Source organism: Pteropus medius, unplaced genomic scaffold (assembly GCF_902729225.1).
Source record: "Pteropus medius unplaced genomic scaffold, Ma_sr-lr_union100, whole genome shotgun sequence".
NCBI classification, from domain to species: Eukaryota; Metazoa; Chordata; class Mammalia; order Chiroptera; family Pteropodidae; genus Pteropus; species Pteropus medius.
This window is the reverse complement of record NW_024350923.1, coordinates 5,157,695-5,182,837: the sequence shown is the minus strand read 5'-3', so window position 1 is coordinate 5,182,837 and position 25,143 is coordinate 5,157,695. Positions and strand designations below refer to the sequence as shown.

Sequence of the window (25,143 nt, the reverse complement as noted above, 5' to 3'; positions counted from 1 at the left end):
AAAGGAATGACTGAGATTTTCTCAAGGGAGTATGAGGGGCTGAGGTGGTCCAGGTCCAGTCAATTAAGGGGTAGATGGGAGTTGTGAGCCTCTCTGGGAAGGGCAGTGGAGGAGCTTGATTGAGGCTGGGTCCCCAGCCTCAGGGTAACAACCACAGCTATTCTTGGGCATCTGTCTCATCCGCAAACACGGGGAATCTGGCTTTCAATGACTGACGTACACATTTTAAATATATTTTATTAAAAAAAGAAAGAAATCAAACAAACAAAATGCCCAAACCAAGAACTCTTGGTTCTGGGAATCTGGGAGCAGCTTAGGTGTGTGGCGAGAGTAGAACCTGGAAGACAGACGGTGTAGGGACCTCTGACCCCTGGGAGGAAGAGCGGGAGCCCCGGGACGCTGGCAGGCAGAGAGCGGCCTTTCCCCGGGCTCATCCACTTGGAAAAGACAGGTAGGGAGCTCAAACCCCAGAAGTGTGCAGCCTGGACTGTTTTGGACGGGACTCGGACCTCTTGTCAGTCACCAACCAGTTAGGAAGGAGGAGAGGGTGGCCCGGGGGCTCGATCGGGCCTATTAGCACCCTCCCGGAAGGCGGGGTTCTGCCTACCCTAGGGAGGCGGGCTCAGACAGGGAGACACACCCCCAAGTACTGTGCGGGGCTCGAGCCCCTTGGAAGAAGGGGCACTGATTAGGTGGGACCTGGGGGCAGCCTCAGGCCAGACTCGGAAAAATCAGTGGCCCTGGGGGCCGCGGGGCAGCACCCGGATGGGCCGAGGCGGGGGATTGTCCACGACGGGCTCGGGCCGGGCCCGCACGCCACCCCGGCGCTTCTGCTTGCGCAGCAGGTAGTTCGAGTACTGCACCTCGGGCATGGCCAGCTTGAGGCAGGCCTCGGTGGCCGGGCCGGCGCCGCCGCTGGGCAGGTCGTAGCCCATGATGTCCACCTTGCGGCTGGGCTGCCACGGCTGCAGCTGCTTGGTGCGGATCTGAGCAGCGGGTCGCAGCACCGGCTCGTCGCCGAAGCAGCGGCGCAGCAGGCGCTCGCGGGCCTCGCGCAGCTCGCGCGCCTCGCGCTCCACGCAGGCGCGCCCGGCGCGCGCCACGCGGCGCCAGAAGGTGGCGTTGAAGTGGTCGTAGAGGCCGGCGTCGAGCGCGTTCCAGGCGCGCGCGGCCCGTGCCAGCGCCGCGGGGATGGCGGCCAGGCGCGAGCTGGCAGCGCGCGCGTTGAGCTTGGCGTAGAGCACGTCGTCCAGGTCCCAGGCCAGCAGGCGCCGCAGCAGCACGAGCGACTCGTCGAAGTACTCGGCGATCATGACCAGCGAGAAGACCTCCTCCACCTGGCGGATGAGGCCCGCCAGGTAGGCGTCGTCATCACGCGGGCTGCGCTCGTTGTCGCCGCCCAGGTCGTAGGCCAGCGTGTTGTGAGCGAACATGGCGAAGTGCTCGCCCGCGCGGTAGTAGGCCTCGGGCGAGCGCAGGAAGGCCTCGAGCGACGCGTTGGGCACGCGCCGGAAGGCCGGGCAGTACTGGTTGTAGTAGCTGAAGAGCGACTCGAACATGGCCGCCGGCTCCCGCAGGATGGTGACATAGACGGTGCCAGGCGGCATGAGGCGCTCGAGCTCCGCGCGGTCGAAGCGCAGGTGGCTGGCCAGCACGTGCGGCGGGCGCGTGGCCGGGTGCACGAAGTGCGTGGAGAAGTTGCGAGGGTAGCAGAATTGGTGTTCGCAGCTCGGGTGCGGCAGGGCCACGGTCAGGTTGTGGCGCTCGGCGAAGCGGAACAGGATGTTCTGCACCGTCGTGCCCGCAGTCTTGTGCGTCTTTAGAAAGGCCACGGTCATGTGCTTGGGTCGCGGCGGCGAGTCCTGCAGAGGTGGGCAGCTCAGGGGGAACAGCCTGGGGTACCTGACGGGTCCAGGGAGGAGAGTGTGAGAGGTGTGTGGCTTGACCTCTGCCCCTTCCCAAGGACGGTGGGATGGGCCACGGAGCGGCTCATCTTGGGCTTTACCCACAGAGCAGTTGAGGGGTATGGTAGGCGGCCTCTAAGATGACACCTGTGATCCCTGCAGGGCTCCTGTATTCATGCTCTTGTGTATTTACCTCCCCTTGAGTATGAGCGGGTCTTACTGATGCCTCTAAGGAATAGAATAGGGCAGAGACGATGGATGTCACTTGTGAGATTACATTATAAAAAAGACTATGGCTTCTATCTTGGTGTCTCTCTCTAGTAAAACTCATGCAGGGGGGAAGCAAGCTGCCATACTGTGAGCAGCCCTATGGGGAAGTTCCACGTGGCAACAGCTCCCAAGGGACTGGGTCTTCAGACCATCAGCCTGCTCGAAGTCGGCCAAAACCCACATGAGTGAGCCTGAAAGGGAGCCCAGTCAAGCCTTCAGATGAGACAGCGGCACCATGAGATACCCTGAGCCAGAGGTACCCAACTAAGCCCCACCTGGATTCCCGACCCACAGAAGTGAGATAATAAATGTTTGATGTGCTCAGCTGCTAAGTTTTGACATAATTGGGTTACACAGAACTAGATAACTAATAGAGGGACAAAGGTCCTTGGAGATCCTTCAAGAATTCTACTCTACAGATGTAGAAACTGAAGACCAGGAGGAGAAAAATCATTTACATAAGTCTGGCAACTCAGATGAAGTCACCAAATTCTTTTGCTTTCTGTCTTTTTCATTTTCACTGGCTCCTCACCTTGTAGATGAGTGGTATGGGCTTTGAGGCAGCATATTTGTCATATGTTCTTAAGGCCTCTGGAGCTACATTCATTCATTCAATATTTTTTGAGCATCTACTATGTGCCAGCTACTGTTCTAGGCTCAAAGAAATATGATAGTATAAAAAACAGATCACAATCCTAGTCTTCATGAAGCTTTCGTTTCTGTTTCCTCATTCCTGAAACAAAGGTGTTTGGGATTATGGGTGAACTGTAAGCTCCCTTAAGACTTTGAGTCACTCTCCTGTTTCTTTTCTACCATCCTGAGCATAATGTACTGAGGACAGCTTTGAGCAGCTTTGAGAATGTCATTTAGGTTTCTATCTGCGGCTGACTTGGGCTCAGGGCCATGTCTACACAAGCACCTTCTAAAGACCAGCGAATCATCCAGCAGCGGGCACTGGGCTCATTCACACATTCTATTGGGCAGACCGTGGAGAAACTGGGGAAGTTGAGTCCCTGAGGGTTGCAGGGATTTGTGGGGTTCACATGGGAGACGGGAGTAGGGTCAGGGCTCCTATTAGTCGTCACATGGTATCCTGTGTCAGAGAGACAAACTGAGCCATACATACTGTCATTCCCATTTTATAGATAAGATAACGGGGCCTCAGAGAAGTGAGAGGACTTGCCCAGCACAACAGAAATCCTTTGCAGTCCTTTGGGAAGATGGCCTGAGTGTGATGCCGTGGGAAGGACTTGGGCTGGAGTAGACTCCCAGCTTAGTCACTATGACTTTGAACGTCATTCAGCCCTTTCAATGAAGATCAGTCTCTGCTCAGGGAGGTTGTGTGGAGCTGGAGAGAATGTATGGAAAGCACTTTCAGGATAGAGAGTAGGAGCAAAGCGCAGCAAGGCCGGACTCTTCTGGCAGGTGCAAGGAATGGGAAGCAGCACTCCCCGTTCCGGTGCTCACCAGGCACCTGGCCGCTGGAGGACTGCAACTGCCTGGGCCCACCCCCTCGCCCAGGCCCCCACCCCTTACCAGCTGAGCTGTGCCCCCTGGTGGATGAAGAGGCTCAGAGTGCTGCACCCTAGCACCAGCAGCAGGATTTTCCTGCGGCTCATCATCTTGGTGGCCTGCTGCAGGCGCTGGAGGATGAGTGGCATGATGGGGTACCCACCCCTGGACCAGCCAGGGTCTCGCTATCCAGGACTCCCTTCGCCGGCACTCATGGGGGCTCCTGAGGCTCTGGTAGCAGGGCCAGTGTTCTGGAGAGGCCTGGCAGGAGAAGGAGGCAAACAGGTTTGTAGTGGGCAGAGATGGGCTCCGAGCCCCAGCCGACTACTGCAAAGGAGCGCTCCAGAGAGTGGGGTGAGCAGAGAGGCCAGGGAAGATCAGATTCCTGCCTCCCCGTCACCAAGACCCTATCTCCGCACTGCTCCAGATAACTTAGTCTTGGGTGGAATTACAGGCTCAGGCTGTAGCCACTCCCTCCCTTGAGCCCTGTCTCTGCTTCTTTGCTGCCCCTGATTCGTCTTTGCCTCGCAGTCGTTTGTATCTGCGTACGCAGCAGACTTACCTGAGCACCAAGGCTTGGCTCGGAGCACAGAAGTCTCGATTCAAGGTTTCCCCTCCTCCAGGACTCCTTGCCTGGTGGCATCAGCCAAGAGTTGGCCCCCCAGAAACCAAGCTCTGCAGAAACACTGACCAAGCCTTCACTTCTTAAGTGTCTGACGTAGGGAAGGGTCCATACTGCAGGCCTACTATTATGTACTATACCACTACAGACTTAATCCTATTTAGTCCTCGCCTCAGCCCTAACATAGGTATTATTCCCACTTCACAGACAAGGAAACTGAGGCCGTAAGAGATGATGCCTGCCTGTGGCCACACAGCTGGTATTAGCAGAATCTGGCTTCAGAGCTGCTCTGGCTCCAGAGCCCACGCCCTTGGACGCATGCTGCTTCCGGAAAACTGATTTCCCCAACCTGCCCTGGACCCCGGCACTTTCGCATGCTGCCGAGTCTCGAGCCCTCCTAGCTGGGCTCCTGCCCGAAGGCCCGAGACCAATAAATCCATGAGGGAAAGAAAGGAAGGACTAGTAGTCTTGGAACCCGACCTGGATTCCATCCCCAGACACCGGAAACGCTAGCCACCCCATCAGCTGTCCGTGGTGAGAGGTGTCTGGCCGGGGCAGTGGGATGGCAGCCTGGGAGGAGGGCAGGGGCGTGGAGGATGCAGAGAGGCTCCCGCTCATTGCCCTGCTGAGAATTTGGAGAAGGTGGGCCTCCACCCCAGGTGAGTGGCAGGAGTGAGAGGCCGAAGGGCCTGGTTTCCAGCCAGTCACCTGTCCCTACGTGAAAGCCTTGGCTCAAGGGTAACCCAGCCCTTGGCAGCGCCAGTGGAAAGTCAGCTTCAACAGCAATGCCTGTCCCCCCAGCTGCGGTGGGGGTCTCTGCCCCATGGGCCTCAGTCTCCAGGTTCCGGTTCAGCTTCTGCTTCACATACAGCCCTGTCCAAAGGGGAGGAGGAACCTGGAACCTTACGGTCACGTGCATGCTTGTGGAACTAGGACACCTGGGTCCCAGGAGAGGTGAGGTAATGTGAAAACTCTTTGGACCACCACCTTCCCTTGGGGCCCTGGGCTTGGCTCCCTGTCCCTTTTCTCCACCCCTCACCCCAACCCTAATTAATCCTGGATTACACTGAAACCTGTTCCAGTGGAGAGAGATCCCAGGTTATACTTTTCCCTCCTCTCCAGGCCCCATCACCTTGTTTCCTCCACCAGCTTGCAGACAGACTTAATCCACCTGGAGCCAAGGCGGGTGAAGGGTCCAGCCGCAGAGGACAGCCAAGGGCACAGCAGAGAAAGTCCAAGTCTCCCCACCCCCACCGTCTTTTCAAAGATTGCTGGGGCAGAGGCCTACTCTGCCTGGGTGGGGTAGCAGCCTTCTCAGATGCAGGTCTTCTTCCCTTTGTCACTTATCCTGACTAGAGGACTTGGTGACCAGATAGGAGTTTCCCAGAAGGACAAAGTGGGGGGAGGGCAGCCTCTTCCCACCTTTGCTAAACTTGCTGAAACCACCCTATTTTTCAGAGGACTCTGGGTTAGCCAAAGAGATCAAGCCTGGAGGGAGCTATAGTGGGATTTTCCCTGGGAGATGCTTTAACCAGGCCACACAGAGAAGAGCGATGGGTGTTTGGTGGTCCCCTGCACCCCATTCCCCTTAGTCCTGGGGAGCCAGCCAGCCACACCCCAGTCCGAAGCTTGCTTGGAACGGGGCATCATCAGTACAGCAATTCCCTGGGCACCAGCTTCTCCTTCCCACTGCCAGTGACGGGATGCTCATCACCTTCAGATGCAGCTCGGTCCACCGCTGAGCAGCCTTGGCTGTTCGGTAGTTCTTTGTGGGACAGCCAGGATCCTCAGCTTGTCCCCACGTGTCTTCCGCTCTGCATGGTTGTTAGCAGTGCCCTCCAAGAGCACACGGACCATTTTTCTCCATGACAGACCTTCAGGTATTTGAGATCAGCCACCCCGTCTCCTCTGGGTGGGCACTCGGCCAGACTTGACATTCCAGGTCGCGAGAGAGGGTGCTTCTCAGGCACTGGAGGCGGGCCTCCCCCTCCCTTGGCAAGTTCACTCGTCGGTGCCTCTTCTGGAGCCAGCGTCAGGGCACGGGCACCCAGGAAAGGCTGCCTGGGGCTGGGTTTCCCTCTGTAATCTCCAGGCTGGTGTGGAGTGGGTGGCAGTCTGCTGGGGCCAGACACTGACTCCTGTCCCTCGTGTGCTTCAAACTACACCGTGCCTCCCCTGTGTCTTCTCCATGGAGAGGGGGTTTCTCTGAGCTGTCCCAGACAGGTCAGTGTGCCCAGCCTCATCAGAATATCAGGGCTAATTTTAGTCAGAACAATCTACTTCAGGCTGCTGCCCGGTTTTGCAAATTGCTTTTCTTTCTCCAGGGAACCAAAGAAGAAGCTAGCCAGAGCTTTGAAAACTGGCCTGGACGCCCACCCACTCCCAAATGAGCTTTTTTCTCGCTCCCCTCCAAGCTCTGGGGCTGATACTGGTACATCTAGAGGAGGAGGGGGCCCCGGCCTGGGCCATCTGGACCTGTCTGGTGGCTGACCTGGAGACTCCATCCTTACTTGAGGATGGCACTGCCCAGTGAGTAGGGAAACTGCCCAGGGCACCAGAGAGGAAAGGGCCAGGGGCTAAAGGCCTGTGTCCCAGGAGATCAAATATCTTTCCACCTCCCGCTTTTCCTTCTCCCCCCGCCCCCCAGCCTGTGCCAGGTCCCCCCAGCCTCCTTTCACTGTCATCCACCCTAGTCATCCTGCTCTCTGAATTCCCCTCATCCTCCTTTCCATCACTGCCTTACCTCCCACCCCATTCCCAACCTCCCCAGGATCTGTCCCCGGATCCGGTCACCACAGGGGATAGGCCAGATTCTCCCTCTCACCTTGTCCTCCCACTCCCCAGGGGGCAGAAATGCCTTTCTCCTCATGCTCTCCAGGCAGTGGACCCCCACACACTCTTGACCACCCCTCTTCCCCGATCCCGATCCCGGCTGGTCCACCCCGCCCTCCAGCCCCAGGTCGGCCACTGCAGTACTCACTCGTGGGCTCTGCCTCCGACCCGGTGGCGGGTGGTCGCTGCTACCTCCCAACCCTTGTCCTGAAACCCTCTGCGGGTCCGAGGGCGCCGGGGCCCTGGGCACAAGTGCCCGTCGCTCGCCTCTCTGCGCTTCTCTGTGCCTGGATGGGATCAGGTGGCAGCGTCCGCTCCGCTTTGCTCCTCTCAGCTCTGCCCACTGCCCGCCCCCCATCGCACACCCGGAGGCGGGGCAGGAGCGGGGGCCCAGCGGCTGCGCAGGGGAGGGGGAGGGGAAGGGGGAGCGGGAAGGGGAGGGGGTGCACTGACTCACAGGCTGCAGATGAGCGGTCTCCCTGTGGCGTCTTCGTCTTCGTGGCGGCATCTTCCACTGGCAACCTTGGTGGTTCTGGACACCAATGTGGCCAGTTCCTTGCTTTCACTGTGCAGAAAGGGAAACTGAGGTCTGGAAGGCATCTGAATACTCCTGCGTTGCTGGGCCCCACTGGTCATCCTTGGGCGGGTGGGTCCTGGGGGAGTTGGAGACACAGGTATATTTATAAGCACCCACCTGCTCTCCCCCTCTTCTCCTCCTCTTTCTACCTCCCGCAGAGGACAGCTCTGGATCTGGTCCCATCTACTGTCACAGCCCTGGCCACCTCTTCCCTTCTAGCTTCTGAGGCAGCCCTTTGCTTTTGACACACTCCCACTCTCCACTGGGACCCCAGACCCACTCCTGACCAGAGCCTTTGTGGGCCGGGGACCCCTGCCTAGGCACTCGGCCTGGGCCACGGTGCCTCCAGCTGTCAGATGGGGAGCTGTTCTGAGACCGCAGAGATGACACGTGCGGAGGCTGTGGGAGCCCCTGTGCGTGGGGGGTGGTCTTGAATTTTTTTTACTGCCTTCTTAGTCCTTAGCTCCTACTACCTGGGAGCCGGGCAGCAGTACCTCCCAAAGTCACGCCAGACACCAAGAGCCCCACATTTCATACTTTGGTTCTCATGGACCCCTGCTTTCTCCTGCCCTCTTGACCTGGTATGGCAAGGATCCTGGAGCTGGGGCAGCCACCCAGAGCTGGGGCCGGAAGGGACTGGCTTCCATTCTAGACCCACACAGGTAGGTGTTGTACGAGAGTCCTTGCTAAGGAGGAGAGTCCTTGCTGATGAGGATGTTCAGAGTCAGGAGAACTGCTCGTCCTAGTTTTTGGCTCCTTGGACTTGTCGGCTTCTCTCTGCCCCTGTCTTCCTATGTGCACGGTAGGGGTCCTACCCTGCTCAGGTCCCAGGGCCATTAGGATAAAACGGGGCCCCACTTGTCCTGTCCCTTTCTGGCCTAAGCTGTACTAGCGCCTCACCCATCAGCCCTTAGTTTATCCTGCTTCAGAGACGCCCATCCCCTTGCCCAGCACATGCGCCTGCCTTGGGGCCTCCAGCCTTACATGACCTGCCATCACTCCAGTTGGGGAGCAGAAAGACACTTTGTGTCGGGAATGGTTTTGCTTGAGTGAGCAGACAAGCTGGAGAGAAGGGCACTTCTGTTCTTTCTTATGTCCTTTCTGGGTTTGGCTTTCCTGGGAGTGTCAGGAGACTGGGATGGTGGTAGCGACAGGAGAAGCGTCGAGGTTTGGGCAGGAGTGAAGAGATTTCCTAGCCAGGGTTAGGATGTGAGCAACCCTCCTGGCCCAGTCCTTTCCTGTCTTTTCTAATCCTCACCTTCCCTGGACCTGGCACCCCATTCTTTTTTCACTGCTCCCAGTCATTTCTCTGTTGGAGGCAGCCAGTGAAATGGAGCATGCTAGCGAGCTGGGAAGGCTGCGAGTGTGTGGGGGAAATGAGACCATTTCACTTGAGTTTCCTGGCTCTCTCAAGCAACACACACACACTTGCACAGGCAACGAGCCTCTCCAGAACAGAGCTAGAATGGGAGAGAGACCTCAGAGCTAGTGGCTGAGGTGGAGGGAGAGAATGAATTGACCAATCAGGACAAGGAGAGGTGGAAGTTGCCCATTTCTCCGTCAAGTGCACAGGCCACACTGGTTGGGGTAGAGGGACACGAGGCATGGTCAGCACCAGTAGGCTGGTGGGGATGAGGGAAGAAAAGATCCTTAGTTTATTTTGGAAACTAAAAAAGACACAAATCTTGTCGCTGCAAGGACTGTTCCATTTGCCGCCCCCCCCCGCGCCCCATTATTATTGAGCTCTTAAACGCTAGGTTCCTGCTCCCGTTCTTAGTTTGGGTTTGAGAGTTGGGAGAAGGGGCAAGACAGACTTCAAAACAAATGGTGGAGTTTTGAACGTGTTATGGGAGCTCCAAGGAAGGAAAGGAAACGGGAGAAAGCTTAGTGGAGACATTTGAGCCAGCCTCGAAGGTGGAAAAAGGGGCTTTAGTGCGGCCCTTCCCCCAGGTCGGCTGCTGGAGCTCAGCCTCCGCGGGTCCGCTTCTCTCCCGGCCCTGATCCCCATTCAGTGCATTCATCTACGCCTGGGTCGGGGCAGGCAGGCAATCAGATACTGTTTTATCATAAGCATCGGCTGCAACTTCCCGCTTGGCGCCCGCAACGTGCGGCCGCCGGGGAACGAGTCCTTCGGGACTCCTTGGGAACGTAAGCGTCCGGGCCTCTCACGCCTGGTCAGGGAGTCGGACCGGAAGGTTCCGCTGTCTGCGGTCCGGCTGTTCACACGCAGACAGCACGCTCTCCAGGCGAGACCAGCTTGCCCCGCAGTCCCGCCCCCGCTCCAGCCCCAGTGTTCACTGTGCAGTGTCCGGACACAGTCCTCCGGGCGTTGGACCCACGGAGACCGTGACCTGCGTACTACAACTCCCAGAAGGCTTTGCTGCCAGGCCACCAAGAAACCATTGGAGAACGGTAGGGGGTGGGTCTTTATCCTAACAGCTTGCCAACCCCAGAGGGGGCTGGCGGTACGGCTCTGCCGGAAGTTCCGGGAAGTGGGTCCCGAGTCTGGGCCGAGCTTCCGGGTTGGTCGCGCGCCTCTCTGCGGCTAAGATGGCGACGGAGCATCCCGAGCCTCCCAAAGGAGAGTTGCAGCTGCCGCCGCCGCCACCTCCTGGGCACTATGGCGCCTGGGCTGCCCAGGAGCTTCAGGCAAAATTGGCAGAGATCGGAGCTCCGATCCAGGGTGAGGAGCATGGGAGGTCGATAGCCGGCAGCGCAGGCCTGCGGGGAAGCCGAGCCTGGTTACCCCGGAGACCCGGGGGCGGGCCGCTGGGGCGAGACTTGGGCCGCTGGCCTGCTCGGCCTAACATACGGCTTTGGTCTTGTGCTTTGCCCAGCAGGGAGTCGCGAGGAGCTGGTGGAACGTCTGCAGACCTACACCCGCCAGGTAAGTGGTGTTGGCGGGATGTCAGGATAGGCCGAGCTTCAGGATAGCCAGGGCCTCTGGAGGAAGCTTTCATGACCCCTCACGACACGGCCTTCGTTCTTTTTGTATCTCAACACAGCAGTTGCGGCTTGCTCCTTTTGTCCTTGCCTTTGTCTGCGCTGTTGTAATGGCTGCTGTGCACATTGGCCCCCCCCCAGTGCCTAGCTTGATCTTTGATGGATCGGCACTGCGTAAATTTTGTTGAATGAATGCAAGCGAACGTCGTTTAGTTTTTCTTGGACTGACCTAAAGTCCTTTCATTTTTGCAGACTGGCATCGTACTGAATCGGCCCGTTCTGAGAGGTGAAGATGGGGACAAAGCTGCCCCTCCTCCCATGTCAGCACAGGTAAGGAGATTGTTCTTCTTTATAAGATCCCTTCTGCTCAGGGTGGCCCCTCTTCTCACATACGGTCTATTGGGGATGCAACTAGCAAATTGGGCAGGGAGGTCCTGCAGTGACAGAACTGGCAGCTCTTCAGTCCTCCTTTGGTTCTGATCTTTGTGTCCTTCCCTCGTGTCTCCTTCAAATTCTGTTGTTTAAGATTTCAGCTTAAATACCTGGAAGCCTGATTTGATCCTCCCTCCCTCAAGCCGCCACCTCCCAGCTGGAAGTAATCACCCTCTTCTTTGTCCTCCCAGGGCACAGTTTCTGTGTTATTCATTGAGGCATTGCGGCCCCTTGATTTGATTTCATACTGTCTACATTTAGTTAGTCATTGGGGGGACACTGGCTTCTAATGTTTAAGTCCTCTCAACTTCCTTGTCTTTTCTGATTTAGGATTTAATCTTTTCTTTAGAGCAGTACTCTGATCTGGAGTTCATTGACCTCTGTGTGTGGGATAAGAAGGTCCTAGATGGCCTTTAGGGGTGTCCCTGGATCTCCTGAAATTGTATGCAAAATCTGTGTTCATGATATATTGGGGGGAGAGAGTTGATATTTTCATTGCTGGATGCCCCAAAGTTAACATCCTTTCTTGATGTTGCTGCAGAGTATTCTTTTGAATGCAAGAACTTTGTGTCGTTTGACTGAATCCCAGCACCTGGCTCGTATAGATGCCCAGCGAATATCTGCAGTAGATAAATGTTTCCTGGTTCATGATCATACTTTTTTTCATAGCTATCTGGCATTCCCATGCCACCACCACCTATGGGACTCCCACCCCTGCAACCTCCTCCACCACCTCCACCACCTCCACCAGGCCTTGGCCTTGGCTTTCCTATGGCAGTTGGACCACGCCCACCAAACTTGGGGCCCCCGCCTCCTCTCCGGGTGGGTGAGCCTGTGGCGCTGTCAGAGGAGGAGCGGCTGAAGTTGGCACAGCAGCAGGCAGCGTTGTTAATGCAGCAAGAGGAGCGTGCCAAGCAGGTAGGGCAACTGGCAGCTGGGGCCTGGGTCTTACCGGGGACCTGAAGGGGGAGTGGAGCCTCAAAGAGAGCTGGATTCTGGGGCCACGCCTTTTGGGAAGCTTTGGACCAAAGACTACAACTTAGGCCCAATGCTGGAAGAGGACCCCAAGAAGCAGAGTTCTGGCAGACTGGGCTGTGGGGTACTGATGCTGTTATGAGTTTGTTTTTTCTTTCTTTCCTTCTCTATGTCCTCTTCCTCCCCTCCCACCCCCCGCCGTCCTCCCTTCCTCTTTCTTTTTTTCTATTTTTCTCTCTATTTTAATTACAGTTAACATTCAGCATTATTTTAGTTTCAGGTATACAGCAAAATGGTTAGACGTGTATATAATTGGTTTGTTTTCTTTCTTAAGCAGGGAGATCATTCACTGAAGGAACATGAGCTGTTGGAGCAGCAGAAGCGGGTAATGCCCCTAATCTTCAACCCCATGTTTCAGTTTGTCAGCTGTTACTTCTAGTGCATAGTGTCCATTCATAGTGCACCATTCAAATTTTCTGTGGAAGTTACCTCGTCCTCAACTAAGTTCCAGTATCTTCCGAATAATTCATTTTCTTGCAGCAGAGTGCTTGGTTAAGTATAGAGTGTAGCCGGTTTTTCTGTATGGTCTGAAAGCCAAGAATGGATTTTATATTTTTAAAGGAATGTTTAAAAAACCCCAACAACTCAATAACATATAACAGAGTCCATACAATGGCCTGTAAAGCCTAAAATGTTTATCGTCTGGTCCATCACAGAAAAAGTTTGCGGGTTCCTACTAGTCTTAAATGATATTATCTCAGGTATTTTGGAGAGAACTCTGGGCTAATTTAGTCATTTGCTTCAGATTTAGAATAAAAATAGTAGAAGTTAGGAAACGATACTTAAGAAATTTAGTCCTGTAGGTGTTTGTATCTGTTGTTACCTAATGAGTTACTTAAGAGTATTAGAAAATAAGCATTATCGGTGCCCGATATGGAAATTTATTTAACTGTCTTTGTCCCGATTGTGCTAGGTCTTGAGGTAGAGATACGAGAGAAGAATTCACTGTTCCTTAGAAGTCAGTGTCTCACTAATGTTAAATTCTCTACTAAGAGCCAGAATCCTTCTAGGGGTTTTCTTGGTGTTATTTCCATGGGTTTTCTTTGGTGATGAGAGGGCTCCTCCATTTGGATCAGTAGTCTGGAAGCGTGGGGGTCATGGGGGGTGGCAGAATTCCACTGATACCGGATTGTTCTCCTTGGGCCTGCTTCCTGGCTGAAAGAATGCATTTGCCAGGGCCTGCCCCGTGCGTTTCCAAGCCGTCTCCCCACTCCCGTCTTACAGGCAGCTGTGTTACTGGAGCAAGAACGGCAGCAGGAAATTGCCAAGATGGGCACCCCAGTCCCCCGACCCCCACAAGACATGGGCCAGATTGGTGTTCGAACTCCTCTGGGTCCTCGAGGTAAGACCTCAGAAATAGAATGGAAGCGCAAGGAAGGTGACGAAAGTTTTATTTAAGTATATGTCACATTAAAAAGATGCACGTATCATAAATGCGCAGTTCAGTGAGTTCAGAAACTGAACACACCCATATAGCCAGCACCTGGACCAAGAACCAAAACGTTCCCAGCACCTCCCAGCTCCCTCCCAGCTCCCTTCAGAGCCACTTCCTTCCCTTAAGAGTAACCGTCACCCCGACTGTTAGCAAGGAAGGTAATTTTTAAAATGAGCGTTTTATCTCTCTGACATTAGATTTCTTTCTCCTCTTAGTTGCTGCTCCAGTGGGCCCCACTCCCACTGTTTTGCCCATGGGGGCCCCAGTTCCCCGTCCTCGTGGTCCCCCACCACCTCCTGGAGATGAGAACAGAGAGGTGAGATTGGTGATTTCTTTCTAGGGACAGGAAAGTGTGGTTTAGAATGGGACCATTTCTGGGTTCTCAGAGAAGATTTTTTGAGAAGATGGGAGGACTTCTAGGGCTGGGGAGGGTGGGAGGTGGGAGGAGCTGTACTTAGTTCAAACATATTTAGGTGGGGCAGGAAGACATTTCTGGGGCAGGGTCTGGGGCTCACTCAGAGGGATGCGGAGGGATGTTTGAGCCCAGTTGGTGTTGTCCACTATCTGCTGTTTACGTCATCTGTCCAGCAGCCTTTTTAGTGTAAGAGGCAGGAATCGGTGAGCAAGGGGCACTGAGATTACCCCCTCTGCCTGGGTTGTCTCTGGCAGATGGACGACCCCTCTGTGGGCCCCAAGATCCCCCAGGCTTTGGAAAAGATCCTGCAGCTAAAGGAGAGCCGCCAGGAAGAGATGAACTCTCAGCAGGGTGAGTGTGTCATTGCATCCGAGTGTCGCAAGGACAGGACCTGGAGGGTCCGCATTCCTTGATCTCTTTCCTGAGGAGAGTGTGAGAGAGAAACTGGCTCTTTGGAAAGGGGCGTTTTGTGAGCAAGTAGCCAGCAGTGGCCCTGGAGGAGACTGATGGCCACTTCCGTCCCTTGCAGAGGAAGAGGAAATGGAAACAGATGCGCGCTCGTCCCTGGGCCAGTCAGCGTCAGAGACGGAGGAGGACACGGTGTCCATATCCAAAAAAGAGGTATGGGACGGATCTGGGTCTGGACGGAGTGGCGGGAGACGTGTTCTGGGCACTAACATAATTTCTAAAATGGTGCTGCCGTTTTGTAAGTGGCGCTGCTATTTTGTGCTGGTTTCCATCTTAATCATTTCGTATACATTTTTCATTCGCTTGCCATAAGTCCTTTGAGTTCTGAGTACAGCGCATGCCTACATTTTACAGCTAAAAAAAATGGAGGTTCTGAGAGGTATAGTAATTTAGCCAGAGACACACAGCACAAGAGAGGAAGAACGTTGGAGTCTGACTTCAAGGCCTCTTATTCTCTTGGGAAAATTGGGGGAGATTAAGGGCTGGGGGCAGACGTGGTGCTTGGGTTCTCTGACACAATTGGTTTTCCTTGTTTCGGCAGAAAAACCGGAAGCGTCGGAACCGAAAGAAGAAGAAAAAGCCCCAGCGGGTGCGGGGGGCATCATCTGAGAGCTCTGGGGACCGAGAGAAAGAGTCATCCCGGTCCCGTGGCTCTGACTCCCCAGCCGCTGATGTTGAAATTGAGTACGTGACGGAAGAACCAGAAATTTATGAGCCCAACTTCATTTTCTTCAAGAGGATTTTCGAGGCTTTCAAGGTACAAGGAGCAGCCCTCCGAAGGGGCAGAGCTGAGCAGGGGAGGGGCAGGGACGCGAAGAGATGCGAGAAGGAGGGCATCTGTCGGCGCCGGGTTCCGGAGCCAGGGCGGGGCTCAGGGCTGGCGTTTTCACGTTGTCTGCCTCCTCAGCTCACCGACGATGTGAAGAAGGAGAAAGAGAAGGAGCCGGAGAAACTCGACAAGCTGGAGAACTCTACGGCCCCCAAGAAGAAGGGCTTTGAGGAGGAGCACAAGGACAGTGACGACGATAGCAGCGACGATGAACAGGTGAGGTGCACACTCTCCCGCTGAGAGACAGGGACTCTGGGGATGGCCGGCTGAGAGGCATCCAGTGAGGGACTATGGTGAACTGTGGCACAGAAGAATCCCTTTGGTGGCTTAAGGTTTGGGGTCAGCTGGGCAGTCTGATGGACATCTAAGAGGCTTGCTCAAAAAAGGTGATTGTTTTGTTTTAGGAAAAGAAGCCGGAAGCCCCCAAACTGTCTAAGAAGAAGTTGCGCCGAATGAATCGCTTCACTGTGGCTGAACTTAAGCAGGTAAGACCAAGCTGATCCCGCAGGCCTGGGGCTCCTGACCCCCGCGGCAGGTTTTGCTTTTGGGGGAGAGCTTTGAAGGCGGCCTGGGTGGCTTAGGCGTGGGTCCTTTGAGGAAGAGAAAGAAAAAGGGTTAGGCCAGAGAGATTGGGCTTTATCGAGGAATGCTGCTGTTTTTTAGCTCGTGGCTCGTCCCGATGTTGTGGAGATGCACGATGTGACAGCACAGGACCCCAAGCTTTTGGTTCACCTCAAGGCCACTCGGAATTCCGTGCCCGTGCCACGCCACTGGTGTTTTAAGCGCAAGTACCTGCAGGGCAAACGAGGCATTGAAAAGCCCCCCTTTGAGCTGCCAGACTTCATCAAACGCACAGGCATCCAGGAGATGCGGGAGGCCCTGCAGGAGAAGGTGAGGGCCCGGCCGGGGCTCCGCTTGGCCCCGGGGCCACGTCCTTAAGAGCAGCCTGCTGCAAAATTGGGGTCTGGTTCCCAAAACCCCGCTACTTGCTAATCATTTGATTATCTGTTCTTCAGTTTAGAAGTCAGCACTGTATGTAACACATGGCGGGAAGGACAGTCCTCACCTCTGTGTTCAGAGCTAGTTCTGTCCCACCCGGAGACTTCTGGTTCTGAGTGGCTCCATTTTCCCCCTTGTCTCTTTGTCTCCTCATCCCCTCTGTCTGCACTTTGCCAGCTCTCTTCGATCTGCACATGGCGACCCCTTTGCCTGCAGGTGGCTTCTGGCTGTGTCTTTAGTTCTCAGCACCCATTGTGAGCCTGATACACTTTGTGGCTAGTGATTGATGGTGGTTGTGTGTTCTTAAATTCAAAATATTTAATTAAATACTTTGAGTAGGTAATACTTGCATGGTGTGCAAAAATTTAGGAGGAACGAAAGTACAACGATGAAAACTCCTCGCAGTTAGAGTCTAGACTCCCTGTTCCTCTAGAGGCAGCTAACGAGCTCAGTCTCGATCAGATGGTTTAAAAAAATACTTATCGAGTCTACGGCCATGCCACCCTGAATGCACCCAATCTTGTCTGATCTCAGAAGCTAAGCAGGGTCAAGCCTGGTTAGTACTTGGATGGGAGACCACCTAGGAAGACCTGGTGTTGTAGGCATAAAAAATAAAAAATAAAAATTTACTGACATGAAGATGACTTCATATGATACATTTTGTTTAACATTGGTTACGTGATTTTGAGGGGTTTGAGCAGGAAGGATTTGGGTGACTTTCAGCAATGAAGTAAACGCGAGTTCACTTTATCCCTTTTGGGAGTGGGGAGCCAGGTCTGCTAAGAGTTGACCTCGCTGAATCATTCTGCGGGGCATCTCCTGCCGTTGTCCACAGGAGGAACAGAAGACTATGAAGTCGAAAATGCGAGAGAAGGTTCGGCCCAAGATGGGGAAGATTGACATTGACTACCAGAAACTGCACGATGCTTTCTTCAAGTGGCAGACCAAGCCAAAGCTGACCATCCACGGGGACCTGTACTATGAGGTTTGGGAGTGGGGCCCGGGGAGCAAGGCTGGGCCCTTGGTCACAGCTGTGTAACCCTTGGTCGGAAGGGCTTTCGAAGCTGACCCATCCCCTCGGCCTCAGAGTTGGCCAGTAACTCCTTGAATGGGATGGAATGGGAGATCTTCAAATGAGATGGTTTTCTGGAGAGGCGCAGACCATGTCTTTGAAGTGATAGTTGTTTATAGTGCATGGTTTAGGGACAGAGGGGCCCAAGGGGCAGATGCTTTTAGGAAATATTTAACACTGGGGGTAGAAGGAAAGCTTTTTTTTGTTTTCTGATCTTTAAAATGTTAATGACCATGATATCCTGAAACTTTTGAGGTAGAAGGATCTTGATGGTCTTCCTGTCGAATGCCCTCATTTTGCAGATGAGAAAGTAGGTCCCCCGAGTTTAGCCGTGTTCTCATGGTGGGTTAATGATAGGACTAGGAGTCTTGCCTTTTCTCCTCCTTCCTGGCCTTTATTCCTTTCCCTACTCTTGCCAGGAAAGAAGAGATGAGAATCTGAGTGGGAACTAGGCAACCCCCTCAATGGGATTGTGTATCTGATGCGGATTGGGATTTCTCATCTTTGTTCTCGTGGCCCCTGGCCATTGAGCTCCCAGTATGTGTCTGGTGTCCACAATACAGCATGCTCTGCTTTCTCCTCAGGGGAAGGAGTTTGAGACACGACTGAAGGAGAAGAAGCCAGGAGATCTGTCTGATGAGCTAAGGATTTCCTTGGGGATGCCAGTAGGACCAGTGAGTGCCGGTTACCTGACTGGGGAAGCAGAGAAGCGGGTGGGAACTGGAGCGGAAGGGAGACAAAAGGATAGAGCTGGGCAGGTGGTATCCTGTTCTCTCCTTCCTGCAGAATGCCCACAAGGTCCCTCCCCCGTGGCTGATTGCCATGCAGCGATACGGACCACCCCCGTCGTACCCGAACTTGAAAATCCCTGGGCTGAACTCACCCATCCCCGAGGTGAGCACTGTTTTTTCTTAGCTGCTCCTGCTTTTAATCAGTGGGTGATTTTTTTTTCCTTCTCTCATTCTAGCAGTAATGTGTCTTAAAAAAAAAAAAAAAGTAGCAGATTTTTTCTTTTTAAAAAGCCTGACATGCTCATATAAAATAGTCAATCAGAATTGACAAGTAAAAGATCACCTACAATTTCACCACTCAGAAATAACTGGATTTAACATTCGGTGAATGTGTTTCCAGGTAGCTCTCTGGTATATACACGGATGAACAGACAAATAATTTTTGTCAGAAATGGCATTAAATTCTTATTTTTAAACAGAAAGCATTAAATTAAAAAAAAGTTAATAGACTAAAGTCATTGATGTGAAAAAGAAGTAATTGTTAACCTCCAGAGTTTCTGTCCCTTGAAGAAGCTTTCTAAAAGTTAGGAAAAAGTCGGTAAGAAGTGAGTCATGTTTTTTAAAGGACATGTTTCAGTTTCAGACAGTCTGGACTCTACCATGAAGGTCGAGGTTATTCACATACTTTCTCCTCCCATCTCCCCATCCTGTTGTCTCTGGATTTTTGTTGCTTATTAGTTTTGCTTTGTAGCATTTACTTCTCGAAAATCATAACTGCCAGAGTTCCCAAGGGTTAGTTTTATACTTTGGAGCGTGACTTTTTTCCTAGGCTTCAGTGTTTCTTTTGGAGCTCAGTGGCACTGACTTGCTTTCCCTCTCCTGCAGAGCTGTTCCTTTGGGTACCATGCCGGTGGCTGGGGCAAACCTCCAGTAGATGAGACTGGAAAACCACTCTATGGGGACGTGTTTGGAACCAATGCTGCTGAATTTCAGGTATGGGCCATGGCTGGCAAGCTTAGTCTTAGGTAAGGTTGTGAAATTTGGAGATAGTTGGTTTATAGTTTCATTATCAGGGAGCTGGGTGTTGTGAATTTTCAAAGTCTGAAAAGGGGCATACATTTTCCTGGGCTGTGATGCAAACCCCCCACGAAAATATGAGCTCTTGTGGGCCGAGATTGTCTGTTTACTCTTCTTCTATCAGTATCAGTTTCCGTTTACAACAACTTGATACATAATCGGTACTTAGTAAACGGTTGTCGAATGAATGATCTCTTTCAGACCAAGACCGAGGAAGAAGAGATCGATCGGACTCCTTGGGGGGAGCTGGAGCCATCTGATGAAGAGTCTTCAGAAGAAGAGGAAGAGGAGGAAAGTGATGAAGACAAGCCAGATGAGACAGGCTTTATCACCCCTGCAGACAGGTGAGGAAGCAGAGTCTGCCTCTCTGACGTGGTCTTTCTGTCTTTGGGGCCCTCTCTTTACTCCAGGGCTTGTTCCTTTCTTCACAGTGGCCTCATCACTCCTGGAGGGTTCTCGTCAGTGCCAGCTGGAATGGAGACCCCAGAACTCATCGAGCTGAGGAAGAAGAAGATTGAGGAGGCGATGGATGGGTAAGGGGAACCAGGCAGGGCCGGGAGGAGAGGACTTTCTCTTTCCTTTGGCCTTTCGGTTACTGGCTGACTTTTGTCCCCTCACCCCCGCCCGTTTAACAATTATTGAACACCAACTTGGTGCCAGGCACTGCTTTAGCGGAGAGTCAGCAATGAAAAAAACAGGCAAGATAAACAGGTCATCAGAGAACAAGGTAATTTCAGATGTGGATAGGACGGTGAAGCAAAGAAAGCTGGGTAATGGGACATAGAGGGATTTGGGTAGTGGGGAGGCCTTAGGGAGGCTCATCGACGAGCGGGTATGAGAGCTGAGAGCTGAGTGTTAGCAAAGAGCAGGCATAGGACTATCTGGGGCAGAAGGAGCTGTACGCGCAGGCAGTCCAGAGACCCGGAGACAGGCACAGGTTTTGCAGTCATGCATTTTGAAGCTCTGTTATCAGGTATATAACAAACGTGTGGGATGTTGAGTCTTTTTGGTCAATTGACTTCTTTTTTCAGGAAATGATCTCAGTTCTGTTGTTCCCTTTTTCCTGGTTTCTCATTTTTTGGATTAATCGAACATTTTTTATGATTCCATTTTATCTCCTTTGTTGACTTATTAACTGTTAAGTCTTTGTTTTACTATTTTAGTGATTGCTTTAGGGTTTAGAATATCCGTCTTCATCACAGTCTACCTTTAAGCGATACCACTTCCGGATCGTATTGAGAACCTTACAAAGTATACTTGGATTTTTCCCTTCCAACTTTTGCACTCTTGTCATACATTTTACTTTTACATATGTTATAAAACCCACACTATGTGGTTATTAGTTTTGTTGCAATGGTCAATTATCTTTGAGAGATTTAGTTATAATTTATTTATAAATCATAAGAATCACATATTAACCTACGTAATTGCCATTTCCAGTGTTCCTTCATTTCTTTGTGCGTATCTAGGTTTCTATCTGGTATCACTTTCCTTCGGCCTGAAAGTCTTCCTTCGGTATTTCTGTTGTGGGTAATGACTTTTCAGCTTCTGGCTTCTAAAATTGTCTTCATTTGGTCTGACTTTTGAAAGATTTTGTCAGGTACAGGATTCTAGATTGACAGTGTTTTTTTTCTTTCAAATACTTTAAAGATGCTGCTAGTGTCTTTATTGTTTCTGACAAGAAGTCTGTCCTCATTCTTTCGTTTCTCTGTACATATGTGTCATTTTTCTCTGGCTGCTTTTAAGATTTTATTAGTTTTGAACAATTCGATTATGCTGTGCAGTGTAGGGCATTGTATTGGTGTCCTTTTCTTCATGTTTCTTTGCTTGGAGTTTGTTAAGCATCTTGAATCTGGATTTATGGTTTTTGTTAATTTTGGAAAAATTTGGGCAGTTATTTCTCCAAATATGTATATTTTTGTTCCCTTCTCTTTAGCTTCTCCATTGAGAACTCCTATTATATATCTGTTAGATTTTTAAAAGTTGTCCCACTGTTCACTGATACTTTGTTCATTTTTAAAATCTCTTTATATTTCATTTTAGAAAATTTCTGTTTCTGTTTGCTAATATAGCTTCTACAATTTATAACGTGACATTAATCTCATCCAATGTAGTTTTCATCTCTAAGCAGTGTGATTTGGGTCTTTTCATATCTTCTGTGTTTTTTATTTAACTTTTTAGAACATGTGGAATGCAGTTATAACATTTTAGTGTACTTGCCTGTTAATACCAACACCTGTCCCAGTTCTGGATTGATTTAAATTGATTGCCTTCCTCATTAAGGACTGTATTTTCCTGCTTCTTTGCACGCCTGTTAATTTTTGACTAGATGCCAGACTTGTGGAATGTACTTTGTTAGGTCCAGGATACTTTTGTATTCCAGTCAGTTTCCTTCAGCTTTGTTTCGGGATTCAGTTAAGGTACTTGGAAACAGTTTGATTCTTTCAGGTCTTGCTTGGCAGCTTCCTTAGGCAGGACCAAAGCAGTGCTCAGACCTCTCCACTATGGAGGCACAAGACATTCTGTGTCCTCCATCCCAGCGGTCCCTAACCTTTTTGGCACCAGGGACCGGTGCTCCTATGAGAATCTAATGCTTGATGATCTGAGATGGAGCTGAGGCGGTGATGCTGGCGCTGGGGAGCGGCTGCAAATACAGATGAAGCTTCGCTTGCTTGCCCACTGCTCACCTCCTGCTGTGTGGCCCGGTTCCTAACAGGCCACAACTGGTACTGGTCTGTGACCTGGGGGTTGGGCACCCCTGCTCTAGCTGGTGCCCTGTTAGAAAGTTTTTCAGTCTGCCAGTGGGACTAGGGCACTATTCCCAGTCTCGAGTGAGTGGCAGGTACTGTCCCCATTGATCTTTTCGGGTGGTTTCTCGCCCCGGCCTGGGTAGTTTCCTCACGTGCAGTACTCACCTGAGGACTTGAGGGAGGATCCTCCGCAGGTGTGTTGAGTTCTCGAATCTCTGGGCTGCTTTCTCTTCTCTAGTACCCTCTCCTGTGACTTCTAGCTGCCTTGGTCTCCCTGCACTTTCAGCTTCATCCCTTCGACTCATAGTGTTTTCTGGGCTCCATGTGTCTCTCCTGGTTCTGTGGTCTGCAGACCCCGTGCAGTAGGCTGTTCAATTGAAGAACTCACCTCATTCGTTACTCGTCTCAGGAATCCCTGTCCTCTGTTGCCCCATGTCCAGTGACTTGAAAACCACTGTTTCATCTATTTTGCCCATATTGGGGGGTTGTTTCAGGTGGGAGGGTACATCTAGTCCCTAGTGCTCCCTTTCCGGAAGCAGAAGTCTCAAGTGTTGCATGTTCAAGAAAGAAAAAGAAAGCAGGGTTCTATGGCTGAGTATAGTGAGCAGGAATTAGGTAAGGGACCAGATTATAAACCCTTTAGGTCATGGTAGAGTTTGGATGTTATTCTAATGACGATCAGAAGCCACAGTGTTGAGCAAAGGAAGGACAGGATCTGAATTCTGTTTTAATGCGCTTGTTCTAGCTGCTCCGTGAGAACAGATTGTCACCTCTTCCAGGGGGAGAGGTGGGGCTAAGGCCATGTCTGGGCTGATACTGGTAGATTTCCTCTTGTGTTTTGAGTGGAATCCTTGACGAGGTGGCGAGACTGGCTGTGGATGCCTCTCGCACCGGTGGAAAGGTTGAATTTTGTTACGTTAGAACTCCAGGCCCAGCTTGGGCAGAAACTGCTGTAGCCTCTTCTCTCTGGCTCGCTTCTCTACCAGAGGTCTTCTGGAAACTTCAGCCTCTGACCTTAGCCCTTCTTTGCAGGTGAAAATCTTGGTCTCTGATCCCTTAAACTTGTTTCAGGGGATTCCTTAACTCCGTCTCTGTAATCTTTCCAGGCTGTAATCCCTGCAGTCGGTACCGACCCAGTTCTCTCGTCTCACGGGCCTCCATGACCTGCAGAGGCAGCGTGGGCATCACTTTTCCCCCTGGGTGTCTTAGAATCTCTCCAGGGAGCTGGGTGGAGGTGGTATCTGTGTTCCTTTTGGGCTCGACTCCCTTGTTTTTTGCAGAAGTGAGACGCCTCAGCTGTTCACTGTGTTGCCAGAGAAGAGAACGGCCACCGTTGGGGGGGCCATAATGGGCTCAACCCACATCTACGACATGTCCACGGTGAGCGCTTGGAGGATACTTTGAGGGGCTGGCGAGGGGGCGGAAGCTAGGGCTTTTAAAGCTCTCTTTGGAGATGACAAGGCTCTGATCCTTTTAGGTTATGAGCCGGAAGGGCCCGGCGCCCGAGCTGCAAGGTGTGGAAGTGGCCCTGGCACCTGAAGAGTTGGAGCTGGACCCCATGGCCATGACCCAGAAGTATGAGGAACATGTGCGGGAGCAGCAGGCACAAGTGGAGAAGGAAGACTTTAGTGACATGGTGGCTGAACATGCTGCCAAACAGAAGGTAGGAGCTCACACCAGAACCAGGCTGGGTGGGAGCCAGGGACCTGGGGACCTGGGACTCCTTTTGCAGCAGAGTGGTGTCCTCTAGTGGTGAAAGCGAGGGAAGACTTAGTGCCTGCTGCCCTGAGCCTCCTCGGTGTGGGAAATCTTAGAAGTGGGCTGCCGTCTTTAAGGATGCTGAAACTGAGGCCCGGAGAGGGGAAGGAACTCACCTAAGTCTGAGAATCCAGTTTCGGCACTTTTTCCACAGATGTATGTGGCCATGTCAGGCTGCCCACCCTTGTTTTGGGGATCATTTGGTTGTTTTAACCCGTCGTAACCTGTTTTTCTTTCTCTCCTTCAGCAAAAGAAACGGAAAGCTCAGCCCCAGGACAGCCGTGGGGGCAGCAAGAAATACAAGGAGTTCAAATTTTAGGTCCCCCTCACACACCCAGCCTTCCTTTAGGCCCTCTGCCTGGACGCTTGGGCTTTACACATGGGTCCCCAAGAGCCAGCTCTCCCACATTCCCAAGGGCTTGTCATTTCATGTTCTTATTTTAGACCTGTTTTGTAAATAAAGCTGCTTCCCAAGGAAAGAGATGAATATGTAATATTCCTGATCATCCTTCGTCTCCTTTTAGTCCCCTCCTGCAAAAGGACTAAAACAGCTTTTTTCTACACCTTCTGGGCTGCCCTGGTGAGCAGGGACGCACACCTGGATCATGATAACAGTTCAGACTGGTGATAAAGCCACAGCCTTACAGAAACTGTTTTACCACTGCCTACCTTTGTCGGAAGGCTCTGGGAGAAGTACCTGAAGGGTTTGACCTTCCCACTTTGTCCTTGGGGACTAAAAATAGACAGCTTAGTGCCCTGGCTCGCTGAGGAAGTACAGTGGGCTTGGGAAGTAGGCCAGGTCAGGCCTCCCTAATAGACCTTGTAGTCAGGAGAGGCCAAGTCCTAACCCAGGAGGGAACACAGCTCAAAATCCTGAGTCCCGGTGAGCCTGTGGGTGGTTTCAGTCAACCAGTCTCCACGTTTGTGCGGCGTCTTCCTTTCTCCAGGTTCTAGTACCCTGTGCAAAGTCTTCCTGACAGGCTAGACTAGGTTAAGGATAGCTGGGTCCAAAAGACATTTATTTGCTGAGCCCTGGGGAAATGTCACATACTGCTGCTGTACCACTGGTGTTGGTCTAAGTGCAGCAACTGAGGTGGCGGATGTGCAGGCTTCCAGATGGTTTCGGGAGCGGGGTGTGGGAGATCTCACAGAGGACGTGGCACTTGAGCTAGGCTTTGGAAGGAAGAGTTTTAGATACTTCTAAAGTGATGAAGAAGAAAAAACATTCCAAGTAGAAGTTGAGGGCAGGGATGGTGGGCTTGGGACTCTAATGGTTCTTTGGGAGAGCGGGGCTGTAGGGACAGAAAAGGGTAGGCTCCAGATGGGCCAGGGTTTAGCTTTGTAATTACCCCCTGCCAAGGGCCTTTGGACTCTAGGTCCCTGAGCCCGCCGCCTACACTGGAGAGAAGCGGGGGCAGGAACTTCACTGACTTTGGGTTCCCTGTGGCGGCAGACGCCAGATCTCCCCATGCTCTTGGCGAA

General features: G+C 52.3%; 2 protein-coding genes and 1 pseudogene across 4 annotated transcripts; 2 read left to right on the top strand and 1 right to left on the bottom strand.

Annotated features, from left to right (window-relative positions):
* Positions 1 to 308: 308 nt before the first annotated feature.
* On the bottom strand, positions 309 to 7,490 carry GAL3ST3 (galactose-3-O-sulfotransferase 3). Its single transcript, XM_039840840.1, has 3 exons — positions 7,289 to 7,490; positions 3,711 to 3,947; positions 309 to 1,902 (listed from the first exon to the last, which is right to left on the bottom strand). The coding sequence occupies exons 2-3, from the start codon at positions 3,833 to 3,835 to the stop codon at positions 732 to 734; spliced, it is 1,296 nt and encodes a 431-aa protein (XP_039696774.1). The 5' UTR covers positions 3,836 to 3,947; positions 7,289 to 7,490; the 3' UTR covers positions 309 to 731.
* A 2,715-nt stretch (positions 7,491 to 10,205) lies between these two features.
* On the top strand, positions 10,206 to 24,144 carry SF3B2 (splicing factor 3b subunit 2). Of its 3 annotated transcripts, none has more exons than XM_039840838.1 (22): positions 10,206 to 10,400; positions 10,558 to 10,604; positions 10,913 to 10,990; positions 11,762 to 12,010; positions 12,402 to 12,452; positions 13,352 to 13,469; positions 13,778 to 13,878; positions 14,232 to 14,328; positions 14,507 to 14,598; positions 14,987 to 15,202; positions 15,353 to 15,490; positions 15,679 to 15,759; positions 15,938 to 16,165; positions 17,109 to 17,258; positions 17,930 to 18,019; positions 18,132 to 18,239; positions 18,962 to 19,069; positions 19,355 to 19,497; positions 19,585 to 19,686; positions 23,184 to 23,283; positions 23,381 to 23,566; positions 23,909 to 24,144. In XM_039840838.1, the coding sequence occupies exons 1-22, from the start codon at positions 10,268 to 10,270 to the stop codon at positions 23,978 to 23,980; spliced, it is 2,688 nt and encodes an 895-aa protein (XP_039696772.1). In that variant the 5' UTR covers positions 10,206 to 10,267; the 3' UTR covers positions 23,981 to 24,144. The 3 variants fall into 3 exon arrangements, with proteins under 3 accessions (XP_039696772.1, XP_039696773.1, XP_039696771.1); XM_039840839.1 differs by having other exon boundaries at positions 10,233 to 10,400; positions 10,555 to 10,604; positions 12,405 to 12,452; XM_039840837.1 differs by having other exon boundaries at positions 10,233 to 10,400; positions 10,555 to 10,604.
* LOC120584901 (uncharacterized) lies at positions 16,760 to 16,878 on the top strand (annotated as a pseudogene).
* Positions 24,145 to 25,143: the final 999 nt, after the last annotated feature.